This window comes from Mauremys mutica, chromosome 1 (assembly GCF_020497125.1).
Source record: "Mauremys mutica isolate MM-2020 ecotype Southern chromosome 1, ASM2049712v1, whole genome shotgun sequence".
NCBI lineage: Eukaryota > Metazoa > Chordata > Testudines > Geoemydidae > Mauremys > Mauremys mutica.
The window spans coordinates 168516406-168543872 of record NC_059072.1 but is presented as its reverse complement, the minus strand read 5'-3'; the positions used below and the strand labels follow the sequence as shown (position 1 = coordinate 168543872).

The window sequence follows — 27467 nt, the reverse complement described above, 5'->3', positions numbered from 1 at the left end:
TCAGATTTGAAGGAACCCAAAACAATACACAAATACTAACAAGGGCTAATTTCATTCATCACTAATGTAGTCACCTCTGTAGATGTGGCAGCTACTACAATGTCCAGCACCATTACACAAAACATTAGGGCAAGAAGTGAACCATGTCTTTCCCATGTGAAATTACAGTGGGAATTTTAGGGATTCTAATTTCACCATTTTACACAAGAACAGCCATACTGGGTCAGACCAAAGGTCCATCTAGCTCAGTCTCCTGTTTTCCAACAGTGGTCAACGCCAGATGCTTCAGAGGGAATGAACAGAACAGGCAATCATTGAATGATCCACTCCCTGTCATCTACTCCTAGCTTCTGACAAACAGAAGCTAGGGACACTGGCAGCATTTTCCCAGAAATTTGTAAATTAAGTTTAGGGACTAATTTTTTGACATTTCTACCATTTTTACAAGGAAAATGGAGAAACTTCTTTCTTGGATAAAATGAGTTCAGTTGTGCAAAATTCATTTCACCAGAGCCCTCTCCTCCCCTATGCCCTCCATATAGTCTAGGCCTGATGAACTTCTAACACTAAGGGTATGTCTACACTGCAATCAGCAGGTATGACTGCAGCTGCTGTAGACATACCTGATCTAGCTAGATGGAAGCTAGCTCAAGATCCTGGGGGAGGTCACCAGTACTGCTGCTGTGGCTCCAGTCTGAGCTTGCTTTGGCCTACAGGAGCTGCAACCATCCCTCCTGATTGTAATGTTAGACATTCTCTAAGGCTGAGGGAAACAGGACCACTCCACCACCTGTGTAGGCCTTAACTCCCTTATGCTCAGAATCTTAATGTGTTTTCTTAAGCCTTCACAGCTATAGCAGATTAACATAAAGTACCATAGTATCTTTTGGGCTGGTGTTTGCAGCCAGCAAAATAATCCCTAACCAATCACTTAGTGGAGGGTGGAATGCCACCCTGTGGCATTGTGAAGAATCCATAGAGGGGCTCTCTTCCTTCCCATTTTACTTTAGGTCCAGATATCTGCAATATGAGAGGGCATCGTTCTTAATACTGTCAGCAGGGCAAAGGTAGGTAGGAGTAATTTTGCAGCTGGGGACTCATGGGGAGGGTGAGAGCAGATTTTTCAAGGAAGTTCTAGTAGGGTTTGGAAGCAAAGGTGCTTGTCATTTGCAGGTGAAGGCAGGAGAGACCAGTAGCTGGAAGTGGGAAGGAGGGGGTGACTGCTTGTAGCTTTCTCCCATTGCTCAACCTCCTCGTGTTGGACATTCTTTTCCTCCTACCAGTGTACTCTAGGACTGCAGAATTTCAAGGGTATGCACAATTAAAAGAGCAGAGCAAGAGTCTACCCTTCCCCCCCGCAAAAGTTAAATAAATTAAATAAACTTAAATTACAATATCAATGACTAGAACACTATTACACAATAAATAGGGATATTCCTGACAATAGTAGTCTGGACTGTCTGATCACCCTTTCTTGGTGTCTCTCAGATCTTTGACTCCTTTGAGTATTTTTGGCAAGAAAAGTTTCCTTGTGGTTTATGCTAAGATTAGAGGCAAGACTGTATGAATAACTGAAACATTCAGATCCAGCATTTTCAATATCTTAGATTTTTCCCTTAAAGTACCCTCCTATCCCCATCTTATTGAAACAAGAAACCTTGCGTAATAATTTTACAATCTCTACACCAAATTTTCAAGAGTGACCAATGATTTTGTTCCTCTCCATTTTTTGGCTTTGCAGTGTGACACTTTAAAGAGGGCTGACAAAGGATGGGTGCACAGCACTTTCTGAACTTAGGTCTTTTCAAGGTTTCTCAAATTGAACGCTCAAAAGTGGAGGCATAAATTAAAAAAACTAATTTAGAAACTGAGTAAATTTGATAATTTAATATGAAAGCTTATCTTTTGACCGCTTACTTCCATAATTTAAAGAACATTGGATACTGATTTCCACATTCTTTACCCTGGCCTTCCACAATGTGTGTGTGTGTTAAGGGACATCACTGTTTAGAAAGATAGTGTGAGCCCCAGCCTGTGACATTAAAAGAAGAGGACAGAGGCAGCAGTGGTGGCTGCATCTGACCACTGGATGATGCTGTTGGTTTGTTGTAGTACCACTGTATTCATTGCAGTTCGGATTCCGTGGCTTGTCCTGCAGCTTTTTATATAAAGAAGAGGGGAAATCTCCACTTCTCTTGCACTGTCATGGTACAATGACTACATCCAGCATGAGGTTAGTAATAGTATGTGATTTTATGGTAAGAACGTCTTACCTCTTGAAGGTACATTGTTTTGAGCCCACCAAAAACTAATTTTTACCTATAGAGAATAGAACTAAATGTTCTCCTTTGTGAGTATACATCATATAATAATTAAATTTCCCTGAGTGCATGAGCTCAAATGCATGTGATAGTTGGTTTCTGAATGTCAGAATCCTTTTGCATTTCTTTTAATGTGTGTGCACACGTTCTATTAAAATTCCATAGCTGCTGTGGGTCTTGCTCCCCCTTCCCCCATATCACAAGAATACAAATAATTCCTATTACCTTTACTATGAGTACTTATATTCTGAAAGGGGAGAACAAGGCTTCATAATTTCATAGTGCTCACTAGACTCACATAGTTCATATCTCAACTCTGAGGTCTGAGGTTGACTAAAGATAAATATTGGATCATCTTACTCCAGAAGCAGAGGCTTTCTAGCCCTTGAACTGAAAGAAAACCTCCTTTTGCTGTACAGGATATATGATACACAGGTAAACTGTTCTGATTCTATTTTCCAAAGTTCACATAATTTACCTGGAATGACTGACATCTGTCTTTTAAGCTTCAGGTTTGTGATTGTTTTCTTCTAGCTTTTTATTTTCCTCTATATTTCCAAGGTCTTTGTTTACATGTTTTGATGGTGTCCTACAAGAAAAAAATTATCAGTGTCTCATTTGCATGTCTATAGCATTTTGTTCATATTAATATACAGTGTTTCTCTCTCCCTCTCTGCAAAGAAAAAAAAATGTAAGAATTCAATTACCAGCACAACAACACTAGAAGCATTGGCATGACTATGAATACACCAATAAGCATTGGAGTAGGACTACATATACATATATTAGTAACAATGGAACTTATACATTGCAAAAGAGCCCAGGATAATTCTGTTTACTGAGGCTAAGCTGATTGTGCACGTGTATTTTTTTGACAAATTAATTCCCTACGTTTTCTGCATGTTTCATTAAGGGTTTTGTCCATAGGCATATTAAATGCAGAAGTGTGACTAAGACATCTTTATCAACACAACAATCTTTGTGTGTTCACATAAAATAGCTTTTGGAGCTTGTGCTAAGCAGAAGTCAATGATCACTTAGATTGAAAACCATTCTGGGTACCACCTAGATTTTGTTTCAGTGCACAAAGCATTTTTTCTGGATCTCTGCTAGTTATGACTGACAATTTTTGGATAGAGAAGAGACTGTAAATGTTGTTGGGAGGAGAGGGAAGAAAGAGGTATGCCTCATTTAAAATAGCAGGTCTGCTTTAATGTAAGCAGTGAAGATGAATTAGTGAGTTAAGTGCTTAGTTTAGTTTAGCAGAATAACCCCACAAGCCATGCATTTAATGTGAGAAACCTCACTATCAGCCAAGGTGAAAGATTGCTGCAATGGTGTGATAACATTTTAAAAGCCACAACTTTTAAAATGTAAATGGCCAGATGTATTTGAGTGAGACACTAAATCCCTTATGTCAAAGCAGCTTATCATATACACATTTTCTCTGTGATAATTTGTTTCCTCTATAGAAGTAGTAGAGTATCTGTTGTGACAGATTTATGCATATGCTCACTACTGCTTCAGGGTAAAGGACTGAAGTGACATTGACTTGCAAAATACAAGGATTGCACAAGTTAGCAAGACAATATGACATGTCACATTGGTGCTAGTCAGCATATACTCCTCTAAAATCAATGGCTTTATTTTTGCTAGCATTAGCTAAAGACATTAGCTTTATCTAGAAGCGTAGGTGAATGCTGCAACTGGCCTTAGGGCTTGGCTACACTTACAAATTTGCAGCGCTGCAGCAGGGTGTGAAAACACACCCTTTCCAGCGCTGCAAATTGCGGTGCTGCAAAGCGCCAGTGTGGTCAAAGCCCCAGCGCTGGGAGCACGGCTCCCAGCGCTGTACGTTATTCCCCACAGGGAGGTGGAGTACGGACAGCGCTGGAAGACCTTTCTCCCAGCGCTGGCGCTTTGACTACACTTAGCGCTTCAAAGCGCTGCCGCGGCAGCGCTTTGAAGTGTAGCCAAAGCCTTAGTTTAAGTGACCTTGAAAAGTATAAAGGGCTATGGTTTAGTCAAGTCCTGATCCAAATGAGTTGGGGAAAATGTTTCCCAGGGGCTTACAACTGTATCCCAAATATCAGACATGGCTGAAGTGCTACCACTGGAAGTGCCAATTCTCCAGCATGGGAAGTGGGCAGCAGACCTGATGCATCAGGTCAAGCAAGAGGGACACAGGATCATGGACCCGAGGTCTAAATAGATGATTGGATGTTTGAAATCGCAATAGCTGCCTCTCTGTTTTAAGGTAGATTATTACATTGGCTAGTATATTTTAATGCTTGAAGTTAGTTTATCCTCTTTACCACTTTCTTTCAACTATGTTGTCTAGTGGTATTGCTAGTGTGGTCTCTCTGTGCATGAACTAACTCTGTTAGTTCAAAGATCCAAGAGTATTTCTACACTATGAAATTAGGTCAAATTTATAGAAGTAAATTTTTAGGAAGCAATTTTATACTGTTGATTGTGTGTGTCCCCACTAAGTGCATTAAGTCGGCAGAGTGTGTCCACAGTACTGTGGCTAATGTCGACTTTCAGAGCGCTGCACTGTGGGTAGCTATCCCACAGTTCCCGCAGTATCCGCCCCCCCATTGGAATTCTGGGTTCAGAGCCCAATGCCTGATGGGGCAAAAACATTGTGGCGGGTGGATTGGGGTATATGTTGTCAGTCGCCCCTCCCTCCGTGAAAGCAACAGCAGACATCGTTTTGTCCTTTTTCTGTACAGATGCCATACTGTGTGCAGCAGGACTGCTAACCATCATCATCCAACCACTGCTTCCTTTGCAACTGTGCACTCCTGCTCATGTCTTGATAGCAAATTTCTCCATGTTGTCCATCATGGGCTCCCGGGAATGCGTGTTCTTCCTTGGGAAATGTGCGTGGTGCTGTCGTCCTTCACCGCTTCCGCCGCAACTCTGCTCTCCTGGTGCCATGAATCTACCTCACAGGTCCTCTCATGTATCCGTCGTCATGCACCGCTTCCGCTGCACCTCTGCTCTCCTGCAGATGCCATACCACATCAAGCATGGAGCCTGCTCAGCTCACTGCTGTTGTTGCGCAATGTGTTTACAATGCTCACATTATCCTGCAGTTATGTGCAGAACCAGAACCTGCAAAAGCAGGTGAGGAGGTGATGACAGCGTGATCACGATAGGGATGAGGACATGGACACAGAGTTCTTTCAAAGCACGGGCCCTGGCAATTTGGACATCATGGTAGTAATGGGGCAGGTTCTAGCCATGGAACGCTGATTCTGGGCCTGGGAAACAAGTAGAGACTGGTGGGACCGCATAGTGTTGCAGGTTTGGGATGATTCCCACTGGCTGTGAAACTTTTGCATGCGGAAGGGCACTTTCATGGAACTTTGTGACTTGCTTTCCCCTGCCCTGAAGGGCAAGAATACCAAGATAAGAGCAGCCCTCACAGTTGAGAAGCGAGTGGCAATAGCCCTCTGGAAGCTTGCAACGCCAGACAGCTACCGGTCAGTTGGGAATCAATTTGGAGTGGGCAAATCCACTGTGGGGACTGCTGTGATCCAAGTAGCAGTAGCTCAGTGATCGCGTTGGCTATCAAGGGTAGTGACTCTGGGAACTGTGCAGATCATACGGAACCCCATTGTAGCAAAGCCATCCATTAACTGTGGTGGGACAATAGAAGGAACACATATCCCTATCCTGGAACCGGACCACCTTGGCAGCCAGTACATAAACCGAAAGGGGTACTTTTCAATGGTGCTGCAAGCACTGGTGGATCACAAGGGACGTTTCACCAACATCAAAGTGGGATGGCTGGGAAAGGTACATGATGCTTGCATCTTCAGGAACTCTGGTCTGTTTGGACAGCTGCAGGAAGGGACTTACTTCCTGATCAGAAAATAACTGTTGAGGATGTTGAAATGCCTATAGTTATCCTTGGGGACCCAGCCTACCCCTTAATGCCAAGGGAAGCCGTACACAGGCACCCTGGACAGTAGTAAGGAGCTGTTCAACTATAGGCTGCACTGGTGCAGTTTACTGACTCAGAATATTGGATTTGGTGTGTCTAACTAATTGTTATTGCTGCTTGCTGTGTGCGCCACAATATCTGTGAGACATTTATGGCAGGGTGGGAGGTTGAGGCAAATCGCCTGGCCACTGATTACGTGTAGCCAGACACCAGGGCGATTAGAAGAGCACACCAGGAAGTACTGCGCATCAGAGAAGCTTTGAAAACCAGTTTCATGACTGGCCAGGCTACGGTGTGACAGTTCTGTTTGTTTCTCCTTGATAACACCCCCCTCTATTGCCTCTGCATGTAGTGATCAGGAAGTCATTACATCCCTCTGCCCACACTGCTTCCAGCAGCTCCCATTGGCCCAGAGCAGCGATACACAGCCAGTGGGAGCCTTGAGCGGCCTGACCTGTGGACAGGGCAGGGTAAACACATGGGCCTGGCCTGCCAGGGGCTTTCCCTACAGAAGCGGTGACCCCTGTTTGAGAAACCCTGCTATAGGGGGATAACTGCCATGGTAACCTGGGAGGGGTGGTGGATAAGGAGAGGAGGGAAGGAGAAGGCCATACTGCACTTCAAAGCTTATTGAATGCCAGTCCTCTGGTTGATTGCCTGGAAGGGCCCCCCCCACCGTTCTTGGTCATCTAGGGGGAGGAGGCACTGAAACTTGGGGAGGAGGGCGGGTGGTTACACAGGGGCAGCAGTGGATGTCTGTGCTCCTGCTGCCTTTCCTGAAGCTCCACCAGACACTGGAGTATATCAGTTTGATCCCCCCAAGTAGCCTCAGCATTGCATTCTGCCTCCTGGCCTCGCGTTTGTTTTCTGATGTCCTGGACTCTGACATTGTTTGCCTCCACACATTCTGCTGAGCTCTTTCAGTGCAGGAGGACTGCATGAGCTCAGAGAATATTTCATCACAAGTGATTTTCACCTTATCTGCACTAGCCTTTAGGATGGAGATGAAACATTTGCAGCTGTGGGAGGGAAAATAAGGGAGATTAGTATTTAAAAAGACATGTTAAAGAACAATGGGTAGACTCGTTAACAGCTTGGTTCACAGTAAAAATTACACAGCATGTGCTTTCAGTACAAGGTTGCATTTTGCCTCTTCTATTGAGGGGCTGCTGGTTTGGTGAGAGAGATCACACGCAGGGCCGGGCAACAGAATTCAGCTTGCAGGCAGCCATAGTAAGCCACAGACTTTCAGCTTCTTCAACTTTCATAATGTGGGAATAGCAGTGCCCTCCTTTCCCATACCAAGTACCCATTGGGTTGGCTATTTAAAAGGAGGGGCTGTACTGGCTGTGAATGCATCCCAAGTCTTCAGGTAAATTAATCATTGAACAGGCTTGCTTTTAAACCATGCATTATATTTACAAAAGGTACACTCACCAGAGGTGCCTTCTCTGGCTTAATGGTCTGTGAGCCCACCTTGGAGGGGTTGGAAGGGTACTGGTTCCTGGCTGTCGGGGAGAATGGGTTCTCCACTTGCGTGCTGTGCACTATCCTCAGCCTCCTTCCCCAAATCCTCATCCCTGTTGCATGAGACTCTCCTTTGCAGGTGTCCATGGACAGAGGGTGGGGTAGTGGTTTGGGCCCCCCCTAGAATTGCATGCAGCTCATCATAGAAGCAGCATGGCTGGAGCTCTGACCCAGAGTGGCTGTTTGCCTCTTTGGTAGGCTTGTCTGAGCTCCTTAATTTTCATGCGGCACTGCTGTGGGTCCCTGCTGTAGCCGCTGTCCTTCATGCCCTTGGAGATTTTTTCAAATATTTTGGCATTTTGTCTTTTGGAACGGAGTTCTGATAGCATGGATTCATCTCCCCATACAGAGATCAGATTCAGTACCTTCTGTTCAGTCCATGCTGGAGCTCTTTTGTGATTCTGGGTCTGCATGGTCATCTGTGCTGATGAGCTCGCCATGCTGGCCAAACAAGAAATGAAATTCAAAAGTTCCCAGAGCTTTTGCTGTGTACCTGGTTAGTGTATCTGAGTTGAAAGTGTGATCCAGAGTGGTCACAATGAAGCACTCTGGGATAGCTTCCAGAGGCCAATACAATTGAATTGCATCCACACTACCCCAAATTTGACCCAGCGATGTCAATTTCAGCACTAATCCCCTTATCAGGGAGGAGTACAGAAATTGATTTTAAGAGCACTTTAAGTTGACAAAAATGGCTTCGTCATATGGATGGGAGCAGGGTTAAATCGATCTAACACTGCTAAATTTGACCTAAACTCAGTGTAGTCCAGGGCCTAGTCTGTTTCATGATCAGTGGTTATCCTGAAACTGAACAGTTAACCAGGGTGATTAGCACATGGATCTGAGCAGTCCCACTGTAAAGCCCTACCCTTGTTACTGGGTCCTCATTGTTTTGGCACAAGCCTGTGTGTATCTCGGGGCATGGTTCTTTGTTCTCAGATGCCTTAGGGTTCTTTCCTTATCAAGGATGGAAGAGCTTGTCTATCCTTGGAGGGGGGGGCGGGGGAAGAGCATTAGAAGAATACTGAAGGACTATCAGTACTTGAGTGATTTAGTCTGTCCTCCAAATGCCGATTCAGAGTGTTTTCTTTGTGGATGATACTGATAGGTAGAAATTAAGGCTAAAATTTAAGATCCTGGGTTAACTGTGCAGTGTAGACAACTGTCAATCATTTAAATGTTGGGATTATACCACAAAGTAACTCATTAAGTCCATTGTAAGTCTCTGCTGGGCAGTTATTTTCATTCTCTTTGAATATCTCAAAGCCAGAGAGGAGTGATCCACACAGAGGAGAATGAGGGACAGTGAAAGAAGCCAAACAAGAAGAAAAATTAATATTGACAGTAGTTGAATTTCTCATGTGACCCTAAAATTTTTCTGCAAATCTCTCTAATCCATGGTAAGAGAAAAAAGCCAAATTTGTTCTCTTTAGATGGATCATACGGATTTTGCTTGTCATCTGAATAACAACTCATGAGTATGTCTCCTTTCGTAACACTGGGTTACAAAAATAGAGATTGAGGGTAGGGATGAAAGACAAAGAATTTGGAGTCTCCTGGGAGAAGAATGTGCTGAGCAGATCATAACAGACTATAACCCCTGAGGGCCTTTTCAGTGATGAGACCAGGCTTTTTCAAAAGGGATACCAACAAATGCAGAGAAGGACAAGTTGACAGGGAAACTACTGTTTCTGCCAAGGGACATGACCTTGGCCTATTTTTTCATTGGATATTAAAATTTGAACAATTCAAGAGCTGTATTTCAAATGTGACACATTAGACTCAAGAGAACAAACCACAGTAATGGAGAGAGAGATGCAGAATTACTATAAAACCCCAAAGTTACTGTCCCTACTTATACAGAATGTACAGAGCCCAAAACAGATTGGCTCTCCTGTGAGCTGCTACTTAAGGTTGGAGGGCTTTGTATCTGGCATTATCAGCTGCTTAGGTTAAAGTTGTTCTGTTGTAAAGATCATAGAAGTCACTGTAATGGTCTAACTGGTGTTAGAATAATTTTGTTTAAAAAATAAAACTTGTGATATTCAATCCTTACATATAACATGCCTCTTCCTCAACCCTTCAGACCTTCTATTTTGGGTGACTGCCACCTGTACAAGTGGCCAGATTTTCAGAGGGCTGAGTACCCATCACCTTCACAAAAGTTAAGATATGGCCCACATCAATGCAATGAGAACTGCATGTGCTCAGCCTCTCTGAAAACAAGGCCACTTAGTTAAGTCTTCAAATTTAAGTGTTCTAAATCCATGTGTAAGCATCTAACTGTGTTGTTGCAGCCAGGTTGGTTCCAGGATATGGTGGTCCACAGAGCTCTGTAGAACTCAAAAGCTTCTCTTTCACCAACAGCAGTTGGTCCAATAAAAGATATTACCTCACCCACCTTGTCAAGACTTAACTATGACAATGTTGGCAGAGGCTGACGCCTCAGTGATCTCACTACAACATTTGCTCAACAATAGGGATTTTCATGAAAAATTTCTACTGTTGACACCAGTGCAGTTCTACCATTGGTAGCCCTAGGGCAGGCAATGCTTGTGTAACTGCCAGCATTTTTAACACTGTTTACATGGCCTTGTTAAAACACAAGAGCCTTGTTGCCTGGAGGCTCTCAGCAGTATGAGGCGTGCTGGACCTGCAGCCCTAGGAAACTTCTGTGTGCGAACCCTGCTAGCCTAGACACAACCTGAGTTTATAACCAGTTTATGACACAGGGTACAGCTACACAACAACAAAAAAACCCCAACAACCCAGCAGCAGCCTGCCCCAGTCCATCTCAACTGACTTAGGCTCATGCTTTGGCCCTGAAAATCAGAGTGTAGCTGTTCCAGGTCAGCCTGGGCTCTGAAACCTGGGAAGGGAAGAGAGTATCAGAGCCCAGCTGGAACTGCTACACTGCTATTTTCAGTCCTGTAGCACAAGGAGATCAGTTGACCCAGGATCTGAGACTCACTATCACAGGTTTTATTCTTCCCCAGTGTAGCTGACATGAAACATAATTTACAATCTAGTCAATACTGATAGTCACCATGGTAGCTAACTGCATTGCCTTTGCCAGCTTCCTTGGAGAGCATAAAATTGTCTTTTTTGTAACCATGTTGTAACTCTTATTTTTGCAGTGTAGACAGAACCCCTTATAGTATGTATGTAGAAGACTTGCTAGTCCTCTACAGTGGAGCTTCTGAGTCTCCATTATCCTAAGTGCTGCTGTCTATCCCCTGCTGGAGCAGTAGGGGATATAGATATGCACACTTTCCCAGAATTAATTCACAACAATCACAGTTCTGCAGCATGGATACACAAAGAGAGATGACATGTTAAGTAGTCACACCTGTTTTTTCACAATATATTGTCTGAACCAAACTTCTAACCAAGTCAGATAAGAGTGTTAGAAATTGGTTATAAAAATACTGTTTTACTTAAAATTTTATAGATGGTGTATCTGCCTCCTGTACTTCTCTCTTTCTCCACTCAAAATGTATGGATCCCTATATCCTCTTAATAAAGTTTAATTCCTCATTTGACATTTCAAGCTTTCCTTCAGAAGTCCTCAAAATCCTGCCTTCAAGAAAATGATTACCATAGGGGATCACTACTCAAAAGGCTCTCTAAAAGGTAGGTTAAAGGGTGCTAAAGGGTTTACAGGTTCACCTGTTTTTTGCAGGGGGAAGATTACTTTCAAGCATTTTTTAAATTTAGATATCCATGTGGAATAAGTAGTATCAGTTAGTGAAAAAAATATTTCCAATGCTATTCTCTGACTTAGATTATACTGATTAAATATAGAGCACAAACAGCTCACTTCCAGTTTGTCTCCCATGTTTACAATAATGTGAACTTTGTGGTTGGAAGTATATGAGAGACACACACTTATGAGTGTTCTATAACACATTGTGCAACTTTTGGTTTCAATATTCTAACCATATACAAAATAGCAGAAAAGTACAATTTTTTGCTAATCATCCAATGACAAACCTCAGTCTGGAAAGAGGTTAGCAATTAGCTCAGAATGACTGAAGATGCTGACTAGACCAACAATTTTGTGTGTATCTGATCATTGTAAAAATTGCTGCGGTTTTAATTTTCAGCCAAATTTCAGGTATTTTCCTTCATTTTAAATCTGCAATAAATCAGTGGAAACTTGTTCTAGCGTAACATTACCTGGAATTTTTGTCTTCACAATGCGAGATAATGAAAGGGAAAAAATTTAATTAATTTCTTTAGAAATGTTCTCCACTTGGATTTCTGTTTCAGAGTGAAGGGAAACAGAGGCACTACATGGATTTCTTTTCTAAATGCTATATATAATAGCATTTAGAAAATAAATCCTATAAAATATTTTTTTATATATAAAAACTCTCTCTAGGGAATGTCTGAGATGAAGACAGGAATATTTAGACTGCCTAACTGAGGGTTGCACTGGCAATTTACTCAGATTGCTAATTAATTTGCATTGAACTGGTGCAGAGGATGTAGCAATAATCAGCTTTTGCATTAAATGAATCTGAGGTGATGAATAGCTATAGAAGCTAGTTACTGTGAATACACTCCACCGCTGAGAGTACAATTCCTACTATCCTGTATCACAAGACAATAGAAAATTCTACAAACCACAACATACATTAATGAAAAAAAATAACGTTTTTCTTGCCTCACGAGGGTTTGAAAGTTCTGTGCTGCTGCCTTCTCAGACTTTCCATTGACGTCACTTTGGGGGCAGAGATTAGGTGAATAACTGTTCGAGGGTGGGTTCAAAAAGTGACTAACTGTTCGAGGGAGTGGCCTGTGTGGAAACGGAGGGTTGTGATTGGACACACACAGTGTCAATAAGTATTGCAATGGTGTTTTTGAGAGGACAGCATTTGAGATTTCTGGGCTGTGATTTGTGCTGCAATCCTGTTTCATACATACTGATGCTCTGCTTGCTCTTTGGAAGAAACTGATTCCCAAGGGAGAGGAGAATAGGTTTATATAAATATATACTAAAAGCGGATGCTTGTCAGCAATATTTCCAGCAATTAGATTCACTTAAGAAACTAGTGACTGTCAGACAGACTGATGATGATTTAAACATAATTGTTTTTTAAAAACATTTGGTCCCAATCTACTCACTGCTAATTTAATTTTCTACTCTAACTATAAATATGATATTCCTGTTTCTCTTATGCCTTTTGTTTCATGCCTAATATTCTATAATTTCTATTTCTGAAATGGTCCAGTTTGGAAAACAAAATTTAACACCATAAAGCATCGAAACACATCACAGCAAAGGACACACGACATTCTAAGAATCATCACATTTCCCCCCCACAAATGAGTCACTGCCTCATGCTTTGGACTCCCCATTGAGAGAGAAGAAAAATTCTGGACATTTTGTTATAGTAATAACTGAAGGTGGTAGGGACATTTAATTTTTTTTTTTATTTCCTGCAGCTTTATAAATAGCACATGCTAAATGTTTCTTTGCTCGGTCATATGTTTATAAAGCTTCCCTATTCAGGACATTCCAAAAATCCCCTGCACAGCTATGTTTGTGGTTTTGTAATGAAGTAAAATCTAAAGACTGCATGGGAACACTTTATAATGCCAGAAAAGATGAGTAAGTATGGCAACTGAATGAGAAACAATTCTTCATATCAAAACTCAGAATATGTATACAGTAACTCCTCATTTAACATTGTAGTTATGTTCCTGAAAAATGCAACTTTAAGTGAAACAATGTTAAGCGAATCCAATTTCCCCATAAGAATTAATGTAAAGGGGGGGGGAGGGGTTAGGTTCCAGGGAAATTTTTTTCACCGTACAAAAAAGGATATATTATATAGATATACACACAGTATATGTTTTAAACAAACAATTCAATACTGTTCACAGCTATGATGATTGTGAAGCTTGATTGAGGTGGTGAAGTTAGAGGGTGGGATATTTCCCAGGGAATGCCTTGCTGCTAAATCAGTGGTTTTCAAACTTTTGTACTGGTGACCCCTTTCACATAGCAAGCCTCTGAGTGTGACCCCCCCCCATATAAATTAAAAATACTTTTTTTATATATAGTTAATACCATTATAAATGCTGGAGGCAAAGCAGGGTTTGGGGTGGAGGCTGACAGCTCGTGACCCCCTCCATGTAATAACCTTGCGACCCCCCTTAGGGGTCCCGACCCCCAGTGCTAAATGATGAACTAGCACTCCGCTGAGCCCTCAAGAGTTAACACATTCTTGTTAATGTAGCCTCTCACTCTATAAGACAACAGGAATAGAGGGGAGGGGAGATAGCATAGCAGACAGACAGACACACACCTTGTGTGTGGGGGAGAGAGAGAAATGCACACTGCCCCTTTAAGTAAGCTAACCCACTCTTAAATGCATTCTTTTTAAGTGGACCAGGAAGTTGAGACCAGCAGCTGCCCCAGGCTCTCTGGGTCTCTCTCCATCAGTGTCTCCACCCTGCTCTATATGGAGAAGAAGGGGTAAGCAGGGTGTAGGAGCAAGGGGGAGTTCACATGCTGACATTAGCTCCCCTCCCTTTCCTGCCCACCCCCCCCCCGCCCCAGCAAGCAGGAGGCTCAGGGAGCAGCACATGGCAGTGGTGGGGAGGGATAGCTGTAATTACTTGCCTGCTGGGCAGCTGCAGCACAGGGAACTTAAGGGAGCAAGGAACTGATGGGGGGCTGCTAGTCCACCATGGTTCCAAGCCCTCACCAGCCAGCTGCAATGGGCTGCTCTTCCTGCAAGCAGTGGATAAAGTAGGTGGCTGCCAAACAACATTAGAAGGGAGCATTGCGCAACTTTAAACGAGCATGTTCCCTAATTGATCAGCAATGTAACAACGTTAATCAGGACGACTAAGTGAGGAGTTACTGTATTATATAGCTACTGCAAATCAATGTGTAAAGTTAGAGAGAAATGTAAGTAAACTTTAATACTGCATGTTTGTCTATACAAATATGTACACAACATACATAACTGCCTCCACTCTCAGAACACTTTATAAATGATCTTGGTGCTGTGTAGGCCAGATCCTCAGCTGCTGTAAGTCAGATAGCTCCACTGAATCTCTGAGAAGGCATGGGGGTAGGATAAGTCTGCACTTTCACAGCTGACAGGGCCCCAGTCTGTGTCTGGGGAAAAGAGCATACTACTACACTGAGCAGAACCAGATGCAAGTTGGATATGTTTAGAGGACCTGATAACCAGGAGGGTGAAGGGGAAGATATTTTAAAGACTTTTTAGAGACTAAGACTATATGGAATACATTGGACAAACTGATTTTCTGTACTAATGAAACTCTAATTGAAAATAAGCAGAGCAAATACGCACACCATACACTCTATCTTCTGGATCTAGATGTTTAGTCAGCCCTGGCAATGTCTAGTTTTCAAGCAATACAACTTCCCTCATTAGCACCTGTTAATCAAAGGATCTCAAACCACTATATGAACAATTTAATAGAGCTTTACATACTCCTGTGAAGTTGGCATCTGTTTATCTTTCTATAAAATTCAGGTAAATTAGAGAGAGTATGAGCTGGCCAACTTCTCCTACACTAAGATAACTCACCTGACCATCCATGAGGTTGCACAGATGTGGCAGCCCATTATTTGACTCGGAAATTGAAATACCACATCCTATTTAAGTCAAATAGGAAAAGTGTCACTAACTTAAATGGAAACACAATCTGGCACTAAATGACCTGACCAAGGCCACATAGCTGAATCAGGGGCAGAGTTAAGGAGTCCTAGGCTCCCAGGCCTGTGCTCTACCCCTAGATGATACACTGCCTCTGTATTAAGATGTCCATTTTAATTTCAGATGCAAGATAAGATTTACAGGTGAGGATAACTTTTCACCCCTAGGTTTCCAGAATGCTGTGTGGAGCTAAACAGGTATGTACACATTATTTTAATTTTAAAAAGTTAAGAGCAAGCTTCTATGTTAAGTCTTACTTTGATTTCTTCACATATACCCAGTAGATGATACCAGCAACCATTGCTGCTAGCAGAAGACCAACCACTATTCCTACTATTAGCTTTGCCTGGTCATTAACCTTTTCTCTGTTGCCATCTAAAACAAAGAAGAAAAGTTCATGAGGTGTTTAACAATAACAACACAGCATTAAACATTTTCTATACAAGTAATCCCCCAGGAAAAGAGATGGTCAAAAAGTCAAAACTATTAGAGCAGGGGTCAGCAACCTATGGCACATGTGCCAAAGGGGGCATGTGAGCTGATTTACTGTGGCACACTGCTGCCGGCCTAGGGTCCCAGCCTTCGGCCCTGCTTAGCCCGCTGTCAGCCTGGATGGATGGAACCCCAGACTGGCAGTGGGCTGAGCCACTCAGCCCGCTGCCGGCCTGGGGTCCCAGCCACCAGTCTGCTCAGCCCGCTGCCAGCCTGGGGTTCCATGTGCCAGCCCCTGTAAATGTAAAATGTATTACTGACACGCAAATTTACCACCTTAAATTACCACGAATCAATGAAGACTTGGCACACCACTTCTGAAAGGTTGCTGACCCCTGTATTAGAGCATTGTAATAATAGCAATACAAATTTTCATGTTAAGCATAAAGTTTTTAACAAGGTCTAATTCTTACTGGCTCAGAGACTTGGCAATTTCAATTGAACTCCTAAGGCAAAGAGGACTGTGGAAATTACTCATTTAATGACACTTCATAAAACTAGAGCGGATAGAGTCAAGAAAGAGGGTTCTGTAGCACTTACATACCATTCGGCTCATCATTTTCTGGGATACTTACTGAAATAAAAAAAAACATTAAAATTAAAAACAAAAATTTGTTGGTACCTGAAAGTCACCTTCACCCTGACACTATGCTGCAATATTTAACAATATAATCTATTTTACAGCTAGACTGAAATGCTCATACTTAATGCTGCATCAGCCACACAACAAAATAATTAATCTTATATTTTAGGCAGCAATCCTTGCTTTATATCCATAATGCATCATATGAAAGTGTTTTGTTCCAAAAAATGACAAGTTTAATCTTATGAATACTTCTGCCTAAGCATTTATATGTTAGCATTCATGACAGGATAACTTTTTACCACTTTATCATTACTGTAGTCCATTAAACCCTAGCACCTATGGATAGATTCTGTTCTGAAATCACATCAAAAGTTAATAATAAACCACAAAACTGAGGGCTAAGAAAAGAAGATCTCAGTGACAAAGGAGTTATTTTATAATGTGTGTACGAATGAGAAGGACAGCATATAGGTAGTCTGAAGTATTATTCCCAAACCAGATGCATCATGAGCCATGGGCTATTTCCCCTTGCCAATGTGCCATAGCCCTAACCTGCAGGGTTCAATTATAGGAGACTGAGGGGGATTCTCTTATGGGTTTTCTGCTAAAAGAAGGGAGCTAGTTAGTGCTGCTGTGATTTTTGTGATAGGCACACGGGTCCACTCAGCAGGGCTGGTGCAACCCATTAGGTGACCTAGGCGGTCGCCTAGGGCACTAGCATTTGGGGAGGTGGCATTTCAGGTCCTTCGGCAGCGACCGCGGCAGCCGGATCTTCAGCCACCCCGGTTATCATCGGCATTTAGGTGGAGGGAGCTGGGGCAAGGGGGTGCAGGGAGGGCCACCTGCAACAAGTAAGGGGGGGGCAGCAGCATGCAGGGGAACTCCCCACCCCAGCTCACTTCTGCTCTCCCTCCCAGGCTTGCGGTGCCAAACAGCTGATTGGCACCGCAAGCCTGGGAGGCAGGAGAAGTGGAGCAGTGACAGCGTGCTCGGGGAGAAGGCGGAGCAGAGGTGGGCTGGGGCGAGGAGCTGCTGCACAGCTCTGCGGGGGGGGGGGGGGCAGGGGGAGCTGCTGCAGTGGGGAGGGCAGAGGTGGAGAGCTGCCACAGGGCTTGGGGGAGGGAGGGAGGGAGGGTGCTAGGTGGAAGTTTCGCCTAGGGCACAAAACATCCTTGCACCCGCCCTGCCACTCAGAATAGTATTGAAATCATACAACTAATTTCACATACTGTAGACCACTGAACAGCCATCCACTAGTAACAAATTTCTTTCACTACCAACCTAGGCTGGGTTGGAGGACTAAGTCGGTTGTTAGTGCAGGAGACATGCAGAACTTAAAAAAACCCCAGAAGTCTCTAATACTACTGCAGCACCAATCTGCATCTCACATTATTTAGAGAGAAAAACTGGCAAAAGTATTTGAAACTTTAAGGAAACAGCTTCTCACTCATTTTTGAAATGCTTCTAATTGAAGACACTCACTGGCAGAGACATTCATCGAGGTGACAGTTCTTTCTAGTTGGTTTTCGGCAATACAAGTTAATGTAACATTCTCTTCAGGAGAAATTACAATTTTACTGGAAAATTTTCCATTAACGTAGTTCGTCTCCTCTGTCTGGAAAGGAAAGAAGAAATCAGTAGAACAAAAAATGTACACAGTAATTTCTTGTACTAGAATTGTTTATATGGAAAGTTATAGAAGTAAATAACTTTTAAAAATAAATCTGTTACAGTTTGGATAAAAGGGAACCATTTAAAATAATAAACTAAATAAACATAAGTCAAATAATTGATTTTAATATTTTGCTCATTTATACATGAAAAGCACTTCTCATTTATACTTCCACCACTTGACAATTGCTTTCCCTCTTTAGTGTTTGCTCTCTTCAGATGTCTCTCCTCCATCAAGCTACACATTTATTTTAATTTTGCCTTAAATATCCCAGTGTCATAAAAATTGGTGTAGCTGTACCCTGAATTTGCTGCCATTTATCATCTTCTGCTACGAGCGCCCAAAATTAATCATCAGTTATTTATATAGGTCCAAGACTTGATCCACGCCCTGAAGCTGCAACCTCCTTGACTTCAGTAAGACTGAAGGTATAACTGAAGGTAGTATCTGACCATAAGAAATTAATGCACACTGCTGGTGGGTGCTGTCCAATCTATGCTATGCAGAAGACCATCACTGCCAATCTCTGTGCATGCGAATTTGATCTTTTTCTTTAATCTCTCTAAGTCCGTCAGGTTTTCCAGACCTCACATACTACTACTTGTGCATAAGTGAATGAGAAAAATACTTGCTTGATTTATGATGCTTCCACTACCAGTAGTTGTCCATTGCACAGCTGGTTTGGGAAAACCCTCCACGTGGCAGACTATTGTTTTAGATTTATTTGCCCCTGTTTTCTTTGTCATTCTGATCTTAGGTTTTCCTAAAAGAATATTATATTTAAACATTATGGTAAGATAATTGTGAACTGTACAATTTACAGTATTAACAAAGCGTAACTAACTGCTCCATTACCTTCCACAATAAGTGTAAGTGTTTTCCTTTTCTTTAACCCTTCAACCTCCTGTAGAGTAGTTTCGCAGATGTAGTTTCCAGCATCCTGGTACTGTAGACTTGAAAATGACGGACTTGTCTGCATTCTGGTATTGTCCTGATAAAGTAAGAAGTTAGACCACATCATTTCCAATTTAGGCCCCAATCCAAATATGCATATGTTTAAAGTTAAGCATGTGAGTCGTCTCATAAACCTCATTACAAATAAGCAGTTCAATTGATTTCAATGTAACTCCTCACGTGCTTTGTGGGATCAGAGCCTTAATCATAGAAACATAAAGCTGGAAGGGTCCTCAAGAGATCATCTAGTCTATCCTCTGCACTAAGGCAAGTAAACGTAGACCATCCATGACAGGTGTCTGTCTAATCTTTTCTTAAATCTCAAAGATCAGGGATTCCACAACTTCCTCCCTTGGGAACCTATTCCAGTACTCAACTATCCTTTATAGTTACAATTTTTTTCTATTATCGAACCTAAATCCCCCTTGCTGCAGATTCCTTCTTATCCTATCTTCAGTGGACATGAGAACAATCGCTCACTGTCTTCTTTACAATAGCCCTGAATATACTGGAAGGCTTATCAAATTTCCCCCCCCCCCCAAATAATTTTTTTCCTCGAGATTCAGGTTTTCTAAACCTTTTATTATTTTTGTTGCTCTCCTCTGGACTCTCTCTTTCCCGAAGCCTGGTGCCCAAAACTAGATACAGTGCTCCAGCCAAAGCCTCACCATAGAGCTGAACAGAGAGGGACAATTACCTCCTTTATCTTAAATACAACACTCCTGTTAATACACCCCAGAACGTTGCTTGCCTTTTTCACAACGGCATCATATTATTGCCTTATATTCAATTTGTGCTCTACTGCAACCCTCAGATCCTTTTCTGCAGTATTACTACCTAGCCAAATAGTTATTCCCTATTTTGTATTTGTGCATTTAATTTTTTTCTTCCTAATGTTTAATTGTCCAGCCACTAACTAAAACCCAGCATTTGACAATGTAATTAGCAACAGTTGTGCCAAGCATGAAAAAGGAGGTTTCCAATTTCTAAAAAGTGCTGCCTGGACAGCTCTGCAGGCTTTAGTGATGTACTTATGTACAAAACAGGGACCACATGGCAAGTATGCTTGCAAGCTTACCTATGCCACCTCCCCATGCCCACCACAATAGGTCCCAGCTTTGAAGGAGAGGATCAGAGAATAGTTTGGTGTCTATAGTCTAGTCTTCCCTTGGCCACCCTAGTAAGATACCAAAACTGGCAGCCTTGTTGGCAAACAGTGGTGAGAAATGGACACTTTCTTTCAACACAAGCCACTGACCAGCCATTAGGTGGTGGTCTGTCAATCAGGGTCAGATGTGAACACTATCTGACAAACTTTCTCACTTACCAATGCCCTGAGACATCCAGTCACCCACTCCACTGCCCAACGTAGGCTGTCCTTTTAGTATGTTTATGGGAAACATAACAAAAACGTAATAGCCTAAATCTTCAAAAGTGTTTAGAGTGTGTGAAGACCTCAATATTTTCAGTGCCAAAGTGGGGCACCTTAAAAAGGGACTGATTTTCAGGCGCCTGCTACAGTTTTTCAGAAAAATCAGGTGCTTTTAAAGTGTTAAGTAGCACACCCAAAAACTGAGGCATCCAAAATCACTAATCACCTTTGAAAATTTATGCAAATTGATCCGAACATTTATAGTATTAAATGTCCACTTTAATATTTTAGTTGGTCATTGCTTATAAAAGATCAATTTTAAAAAGATTCTTCCCAAAACACAGAGGGAGTAACCAAATAAAATGAGTAGGAGTTAACAAGAATTATTACTAACCTTTATCCAAAACACAGTTGCATTTCTACTGGAAGAGATGTTGCATGATACAGGCAGAGCTTCTCCAATCTGCTTAATAACCTCTCCACTAGGAGTAAGTGATAAATCCAAATCTATGATAAAAAGGAACATTGTTAAAAGATAAATCCCAGAAGAGTGGACCATTCTGAGGGTTTACAGAAAAAAAAAGAAATCAGTGGACTAATTGCACTTCTAAAACTTAGATTGTTTTCTCAAAAAAAAAAAAATCTAAATCAGTTCTTATAAGTGAGACAGATAAATAATGATCCTGAAAAAACACAGTGCAGAGTATTTGCATATCTACTATAATTATAGTCTAAAAGTGAAAACATGGCACAGATCAGCTAATAAACAGATGTTTTCCCATCTTGTGGAGCTGGAAAAATGGATCCAGGAGGTTCATGAAACTGGAGATGTTGTCCAGGTAGGGGAGAGAGTTTTAGCAAAGGAAACAGCAGAGTGGAATGAGAAGGATTTTTTGTTAGGAGTGGGGTGGAAATCTGATTAGAGGACTTGTCTTGAGGGATAGAGAAGAATTTTAGAAGCTGCGTGTAGGGATACTGGGCAGAGGAGAACAAGGGAGAGAATTCTTGAAATTGGTAGGAAGGACAGGTTGATTCTCTTAAGAGGTGTGGAAGACCTTCCCCAGTTTGGGGAGGCAGGGTGAGGGGATGGTGCAGGAGGGTTTGGCAACTCAATGGGAGAAGTGGGTTAGGGCCTTTGTCACAGAGATAGGAGGCAGCATATGTTCTGTTCATTGATTCTTTTTTCCAAGATTTCTTCTTAACTTAAAACACACTCATTCATCAACCGCTATGTAGCTTTCCAATCCATCAGTTCCCTTTTTTACTTCTTATATGATGCCATAAGGTCTCAGACATTCCAAATTCTAGGCCACTCCAGATGCTACTGTTTATTTTTTGCATACATAATCTTATCGCGAGAGAATAGGAAAGTCAATTAAACATTGCTTTCATCCCCACCTCCTAGCATCTTACTATGCAAACCAACAAGCCTAGTCACCCTAAATATTGCATGTATGGAAATCAGTGGCTGGTGGAGCTCTGAGCCACAGTAGATTATAATTCCACCATGGCACAGTATTTGCTGGAAAAGCACTGCAACATGTCCTACCATTTTAACAACAGCTGTGAAGGGAAAAAAAAGCCAGGCTAGACACAAGAGGGTGAACCTCAAAAGAAGGTTTTTTAAAATGTTTGTTTTCCTCGGGCCAGAGCCCTAAAGTCCCACTTTGTTCTTTCTAGGGCAGGAGACTCACCAGGCGAGAAATATTTTTGCCCAGCTCTGTAGTACCATATAATTATTCTCATGAAAATGGTGGTATTGCATTTACTGGATTCTGTTGTTGTTGTTAAAGGGTTTAAAATACCACTACCGCATTCAGGCAACTAACGGAGTTCTAATTAAATTGTCACCTACTTTTTCTTTATTCCTTTCCCTATCATTACAGATAATCAAAAAAAATCTATATATGAGATGCCCCCTTTATTATCTGCTTGTTTTGCCTTCCTGATTCTAAATCCTCAGATACTACAGCAACAGTCATCTTAGAAATACCCAAGACACGGCTGATGATGCAGATGAGAATATACAGATAGAAATTCTAAGTACTAGAGATCTTAGAATTGCTAAAACCTGTGAATTGTGCTTCCTTAATCCCAATAGTAAGCAAATTCACTCAACAGAAGAGTCAACTTTTCTGCTGCTTTCAATCACCAATTTCACTAGAATGAGCATTATAATTAAGGTAAACAGGTATCAAAGAGAGGATCGGGCCCATCTCGCAATAACAATGAATAATGTCAAATGTTAGTAATATCGGTGTTATTACTAATATAAGCCTAATTTCTACTATCAGTGGTTACATGAACTCTTTCTCTATTGGTTCACTTGCTACTTCACACAGCAGGCACACGTACAAAGACCTTACCAAAGAGAGACAACTACCTGATCAGTATCATTTCATTTCCCTCTTCCAGAGACCATGTCCCCAAAAGCAAAGCCATCAAAATTCAGTAAGAGAGAGGAGTTCATCTGTTCTCCCCACAATGACTCAAAGAACAATTGCATAGACTGCTGCTTCACCTGGGTGAGGGAGGATTAGTTCTCACTCGGCTTGTTTCCTCCTATTTTCTGAGCACATGCCAATATAGGGTAGAGAGGCTATGGCAGTTTTTTCCTTGGGGTTATTCCCCTTCGAGGTCTACACAAGCCTTTATTTCTTTGAAGCAGGATATCAACCCAGACTCAAGAGATCATAGAAGTTCATTCAGGAAGGAATCCTGTCATGGGAAGCAAGAACTCATTAAATTCTCGGCCTTCATCTCTGCAAGACTGACACTCTGAACAGAGCAGTCTTTAAACGCAGACCTCCTCCTGGGTAACAGGCTAGGTCCCCTCCGTTTTCAGTGAAAGAACTGAGGCCACCACCCTTCTCACATATTGCTATGAATCATTCAAAGTTAGGGAAAAACTGCAGTGAACTTGAGACTTAAGATCTTACTTCTGAGCTGCAAAAGCCCTGAGAGGTGTTTATAGAATGGGCAGGGAGACAAGCTCACATTTAGCAGAGGATTCTCCCTTGGAAATCATTGTGGGCATCTGGGTAAACAGTTTGTCTGCATACACCAATTTTCCTTATGTACACCTCTAGCCCGATATAACGCGACCCGATATAAAGCAGTGCTCGGGGCAGGGGAGGGGGCTGTGCACTCTGGTGGATCAAGGCAAGTTCGATTTAATGCAGTTTACCTATAACACGGTAAGTTTTTTTTGGCTCCCAAGGACAGCCTTATGTCAGGGTAGAGGTGTACTATGACACTTAGTAACATCTGTGCCAACAGATGAAAAGGTAAGTAGGGCGGTATGAAAAAGGTTTGCATACTCTTGCCTTTCTAGAGGGAAAAAATAAAATACTCCACTTTTACACTGACTTGCTTCAGGTTTCTTTTTTCCGCCTTTAAAACTCCCTTCATTATTCGTCATTAAAAACAAACTCCACAGTAGGTGCCATATTTAATATACATTAACTTTTAATTTAGTGTAAACTGGAAGACTTGGATTGATAGCAGTACTGGCTTTGCATACGAAGTAGCATGGTGAAGATGTGAGGATTACATCCCACACGTCATTACACCACCATGTAGTACCTGAGGGTGTAAGAGTCATTTAATGAATGTGGGAAATACTAGAGAGATGTTTCCCATTCTATTGCGACGGTGGGATTTCAAATCAGGAAACTAGGAAGTGCCAGACTGGATTTGAACTATTTGTTGTAATCGGGAGGGTCAAGTAATTATGTCATGTAATTTGGGCATCCTGAATATATTAACACTCCAATGTCACCTTCTGCTGGTCTACTGGGAGTTGAAGGTCCCAGATGTCATATCATCTGAAAGATAATGTCCCTTAGATTTTTAATAATGTTTGATTTGGCATCTCTTACAAAAAACTAATGATCTTCTTGCAGTCTAGACGCTTAACACTGGTTATAGATTTCCTAAAATCATGTTGGTTTACAAGGATCAATTCAATTAACAGAACCCCTTGATTTATTTAGCTTGAGCACACATTCCTCAACAGAAAAGAGGATCCTTTATGTCTGATATAAGGGTCTAGACAGAGGAAAGCAGCCGCAGCAGAAGTGCAGGGACACATTATGTTTTAAGTGGGAACAGTGTCTCCTGGAACTCCACAGAGCAGTGAGGACAGCCAACTATCCTATGACAAGGTACAACAGGCACTCTCTGCTGCCCCAGTCAGCTGTGTTGGTCACTTGAAGGGGACCATGGACCCACGAATGTCCCACCTTCCCTTGAGAAGGCAAATGCCATTGCTGGTGCTAACTTCATGCAGTTCCTGTGGTCAGTACGTGAGGATGCTCCTTCTGCATTGTCCCCTACTTCCTTGCCCACTTACTGTATGGACATAGTATACCCCTGAATTTGGTGCGTAACCAAAATTAAGGCATTTTAATGTCAATATTCAGCTCCATAGGGGTCTCACAATGTACTTTCCACCTAATATTTTTGTGTTTTGCATGGAGAATCATGATTTTCTATGAAGTGGTAATGTAATGTATTTTAGTGTCAGCAAGAAGTTTTTTCCCAAACCCAACACCTATAAGAGACCAGTACAGTCAAATTGCCCAATAAAAAGTCTGTTTGGCATCCACTATTATGAATGAAATATAGATATATTTAAAAAAAAACCAAATAAACCTGTTGTATATAGATTCATGGATGGAAATAAAATATTTTCTATTAATTGTTCCTTAAGATCATAAAGTCAAAAGTGAGTAAATAAATCCTTAAGTAGTCTTACTGCTGAGGTTAAGTATACCATAACTGAATCACTGAGTGGAATGCACACCCCTGCAATGAGGCAAGCGTATAGTTAAATGGACAGGTTGAAGAATTTATTTGAGCCAAATTAGTATTCTTAAAAAACCCAAACAAACCAGACCACCACACCTCCCCAAATAAGCCTATAGAAAGAAGCAAACTATGGTAGGTTAAAAAGTGAGATGAAGTCAGGAGGGCAAAGATGGAATTTGAAGATCAAATAGGTAAAGACATGAAAATATACAAGAAATTATTTAAGTATATCGGAAGCAGAAAGCATTGGTAGAAGCAGTAGCTCTGCTGAACTATCAGAGTAAAGCAAGCAATTATAGAGGAGAAAGCAGCTAAAGAGAAGCTACATGAGTTCTCACCACAACACATGTTGTGGAGATTTCCACCTTAGGCCAATAATCTTTAAATCATAAAAGCGAGGCAACGTTAGGGATTGAGGGGTCAAAAGAATAGGAACACACCGATTAAATGAAAGAGGAACAATTCAACAGGACCTGATGCTATATATTCAAGAATTCTGAAGGAAGTGGCTGCTGACAACAATATGCACTCATTAAAATCAATTACTATATTGAAACTCAAAGGCAGTAAATGTTGCCTCTATCTTTAAAGATGATGCTCGGGTGATTCTGGGAGTTAGACAAGCAAGCCTTACTAAGTACCAGGAAATTGGCTGACATAATATCTGAACAACTGGATTATAAAACACCGAGATGAACATTTAATGATAGTAATAAACCAAAATCAGCATGACTTCTCCCATCCATTAGAATTCTTTCAACCTGTAAACAAAATAGAGGATAAAAAGAACTAGCTGATAAAAATGATTTGGATTTAAAAAAAAAAGCCTTTGGAAATATCTCTCTTGAAAAGACTATTGAGGAAATTAAGTAGTCACAGAATGAGAAAATGCCATGGATGAGGAACTCACTAAAAGTCACAAAATAAATGGGGACTTTTCACCATGGTAAAAGGTTGACAGTGGGTTATACTAAGACCAGAACTGATGTATGTTTAAGTAATCTGGAAAAGGGTATGAATAGAGACATGGCAAAATCTGCTGGTGACAAGAAATTTTACAGGTTAGTTGACACTTTAATATTTTAGAGCTTCAGAGGGACCCGCAAAGCTCAGTGAATGGACAACATAATGGCAGATGCTGAAAGTCCTTGTTAAATGTACAATATTAATTAGAAGAACAGTCTGAATTACTCACACAGATAAATCAGTTCTAAATTAACTGTAATCTCTCAGGAAAAAGAGCTAGGCATCCCTGTAGGTAATTAAATGAAAACCTCTGCCCACTATACATTAGCAGTAAAAAAGAAAAAAAAGAAAAATATATTAAGATATGTAAATAATAGGATGGGGGAATAATGGTGATGCCATTATATAAATTGATATTATACCATCTCCTGGAATACTATGTTCAATTCTGGTTACCTTATCTAAAAGAAGATGGAGCAGAAATAGAAGAGATGCAAAGTGTGTGTGTGTGTGGCGGGGAGGAGAGCACAGGGATACTTCAGCATGAAGACAGACTGAAAATATTTGTGACAGTTTAAAGAAGAGACAAATGAAAAAGTGGTATGGCAATGGTATATAAAATAATCAGTGTTGTAAAGAATGCAAACTGGGTGCTCCTCTTTATCCTTACACATAATATAACAACAAGTGAATAGTAAATGAAATGGAAAAGCAACACATTTAAAACTAATAAATACTTTTAAAACAAATGCCTATTCTGCTGGTAGAATTTATTGCCACACGAATTAAAGGTCAAGAGTTTACAGGATTCAAAAAAATGGTTACACATTTTTTTATGGATAACGAGAAAATCCACAGAGATATATTAAGGGATATCAACTCTCCTACACTTTACGTAATATGCCAAACACTAAATGACTGCTTTAAGGAGAAATCTCCACTATGGATATAGTTAATCCTTTATTGTCCACCTACAATGTTCCTAGCACATTTCTCTGAAGTAAGTGGTACTAGCCCTTTTCTGAGATAGGATATTGAACTAGTATGATCCAGAATGGAAATTCCTGTGAATCATGGTTTTGATTGACATAATAATGGATCAAA

General features: G+C 41.4%; 1 protein-coding gene across 8 annotated transcripts in view; it reads right to left on the bottom strand.

The window, feature by feature from the left end:
* The window catches only part of ALCAM (activated leukocyte cell adhesion molecule), a 173817-nt gene that overhangs the window by 2491 nt on the left and 143859 nt on the right, over positions 1 to 27467 (bottom strand). For 4 of the 8 annotated variants that reach the window (XM_045001830.1, XM_045001829.1, XM_045001831.1 and 1 more), the window contains exons 9-16: positions 20980 to 21092; positions 19115 to 19250; positions 18892 to 19022; positions 18070 to 18202; positions 16546 to 16575; positions 15767 to 15884; positions 12473 to 12604; positions 2800 to 2910 (exon numbers count right to left, since the gene is read on the bottom strand). In XM_045001830.1, the coding sequence (XP_044857765.1) occupies positions 2823 to 2910; positions 12473 to 12604; positions 15767 to 15884; positions 16546 to 16575; positions 18070 to 18202; positions 18892 to 19022; positions 19115 to 19250; positions 20980 to 21092 (881 nt within the window). In that variant the 3' untranslated portion in view covers positions 2800 to 2822. Of the gene's footprint in view, positions 1 to 663; positions 1296 to 2799; positions 2911 to 12472; positions 12605 to 14817; positions 14942 to 15766; positions 15885 to 16545; positions 16576 to 18069; positions 18203 to 18891; positions 19023 to 19114; positions 19251 to 20979; positions 21093 to 27467 lie in introns of those variants that run through there. The other 4 variants (XM_045001828.1, XM_045001833.1, XM_045001832.1 and 1 more) reach the window with 4 other exon arrangements.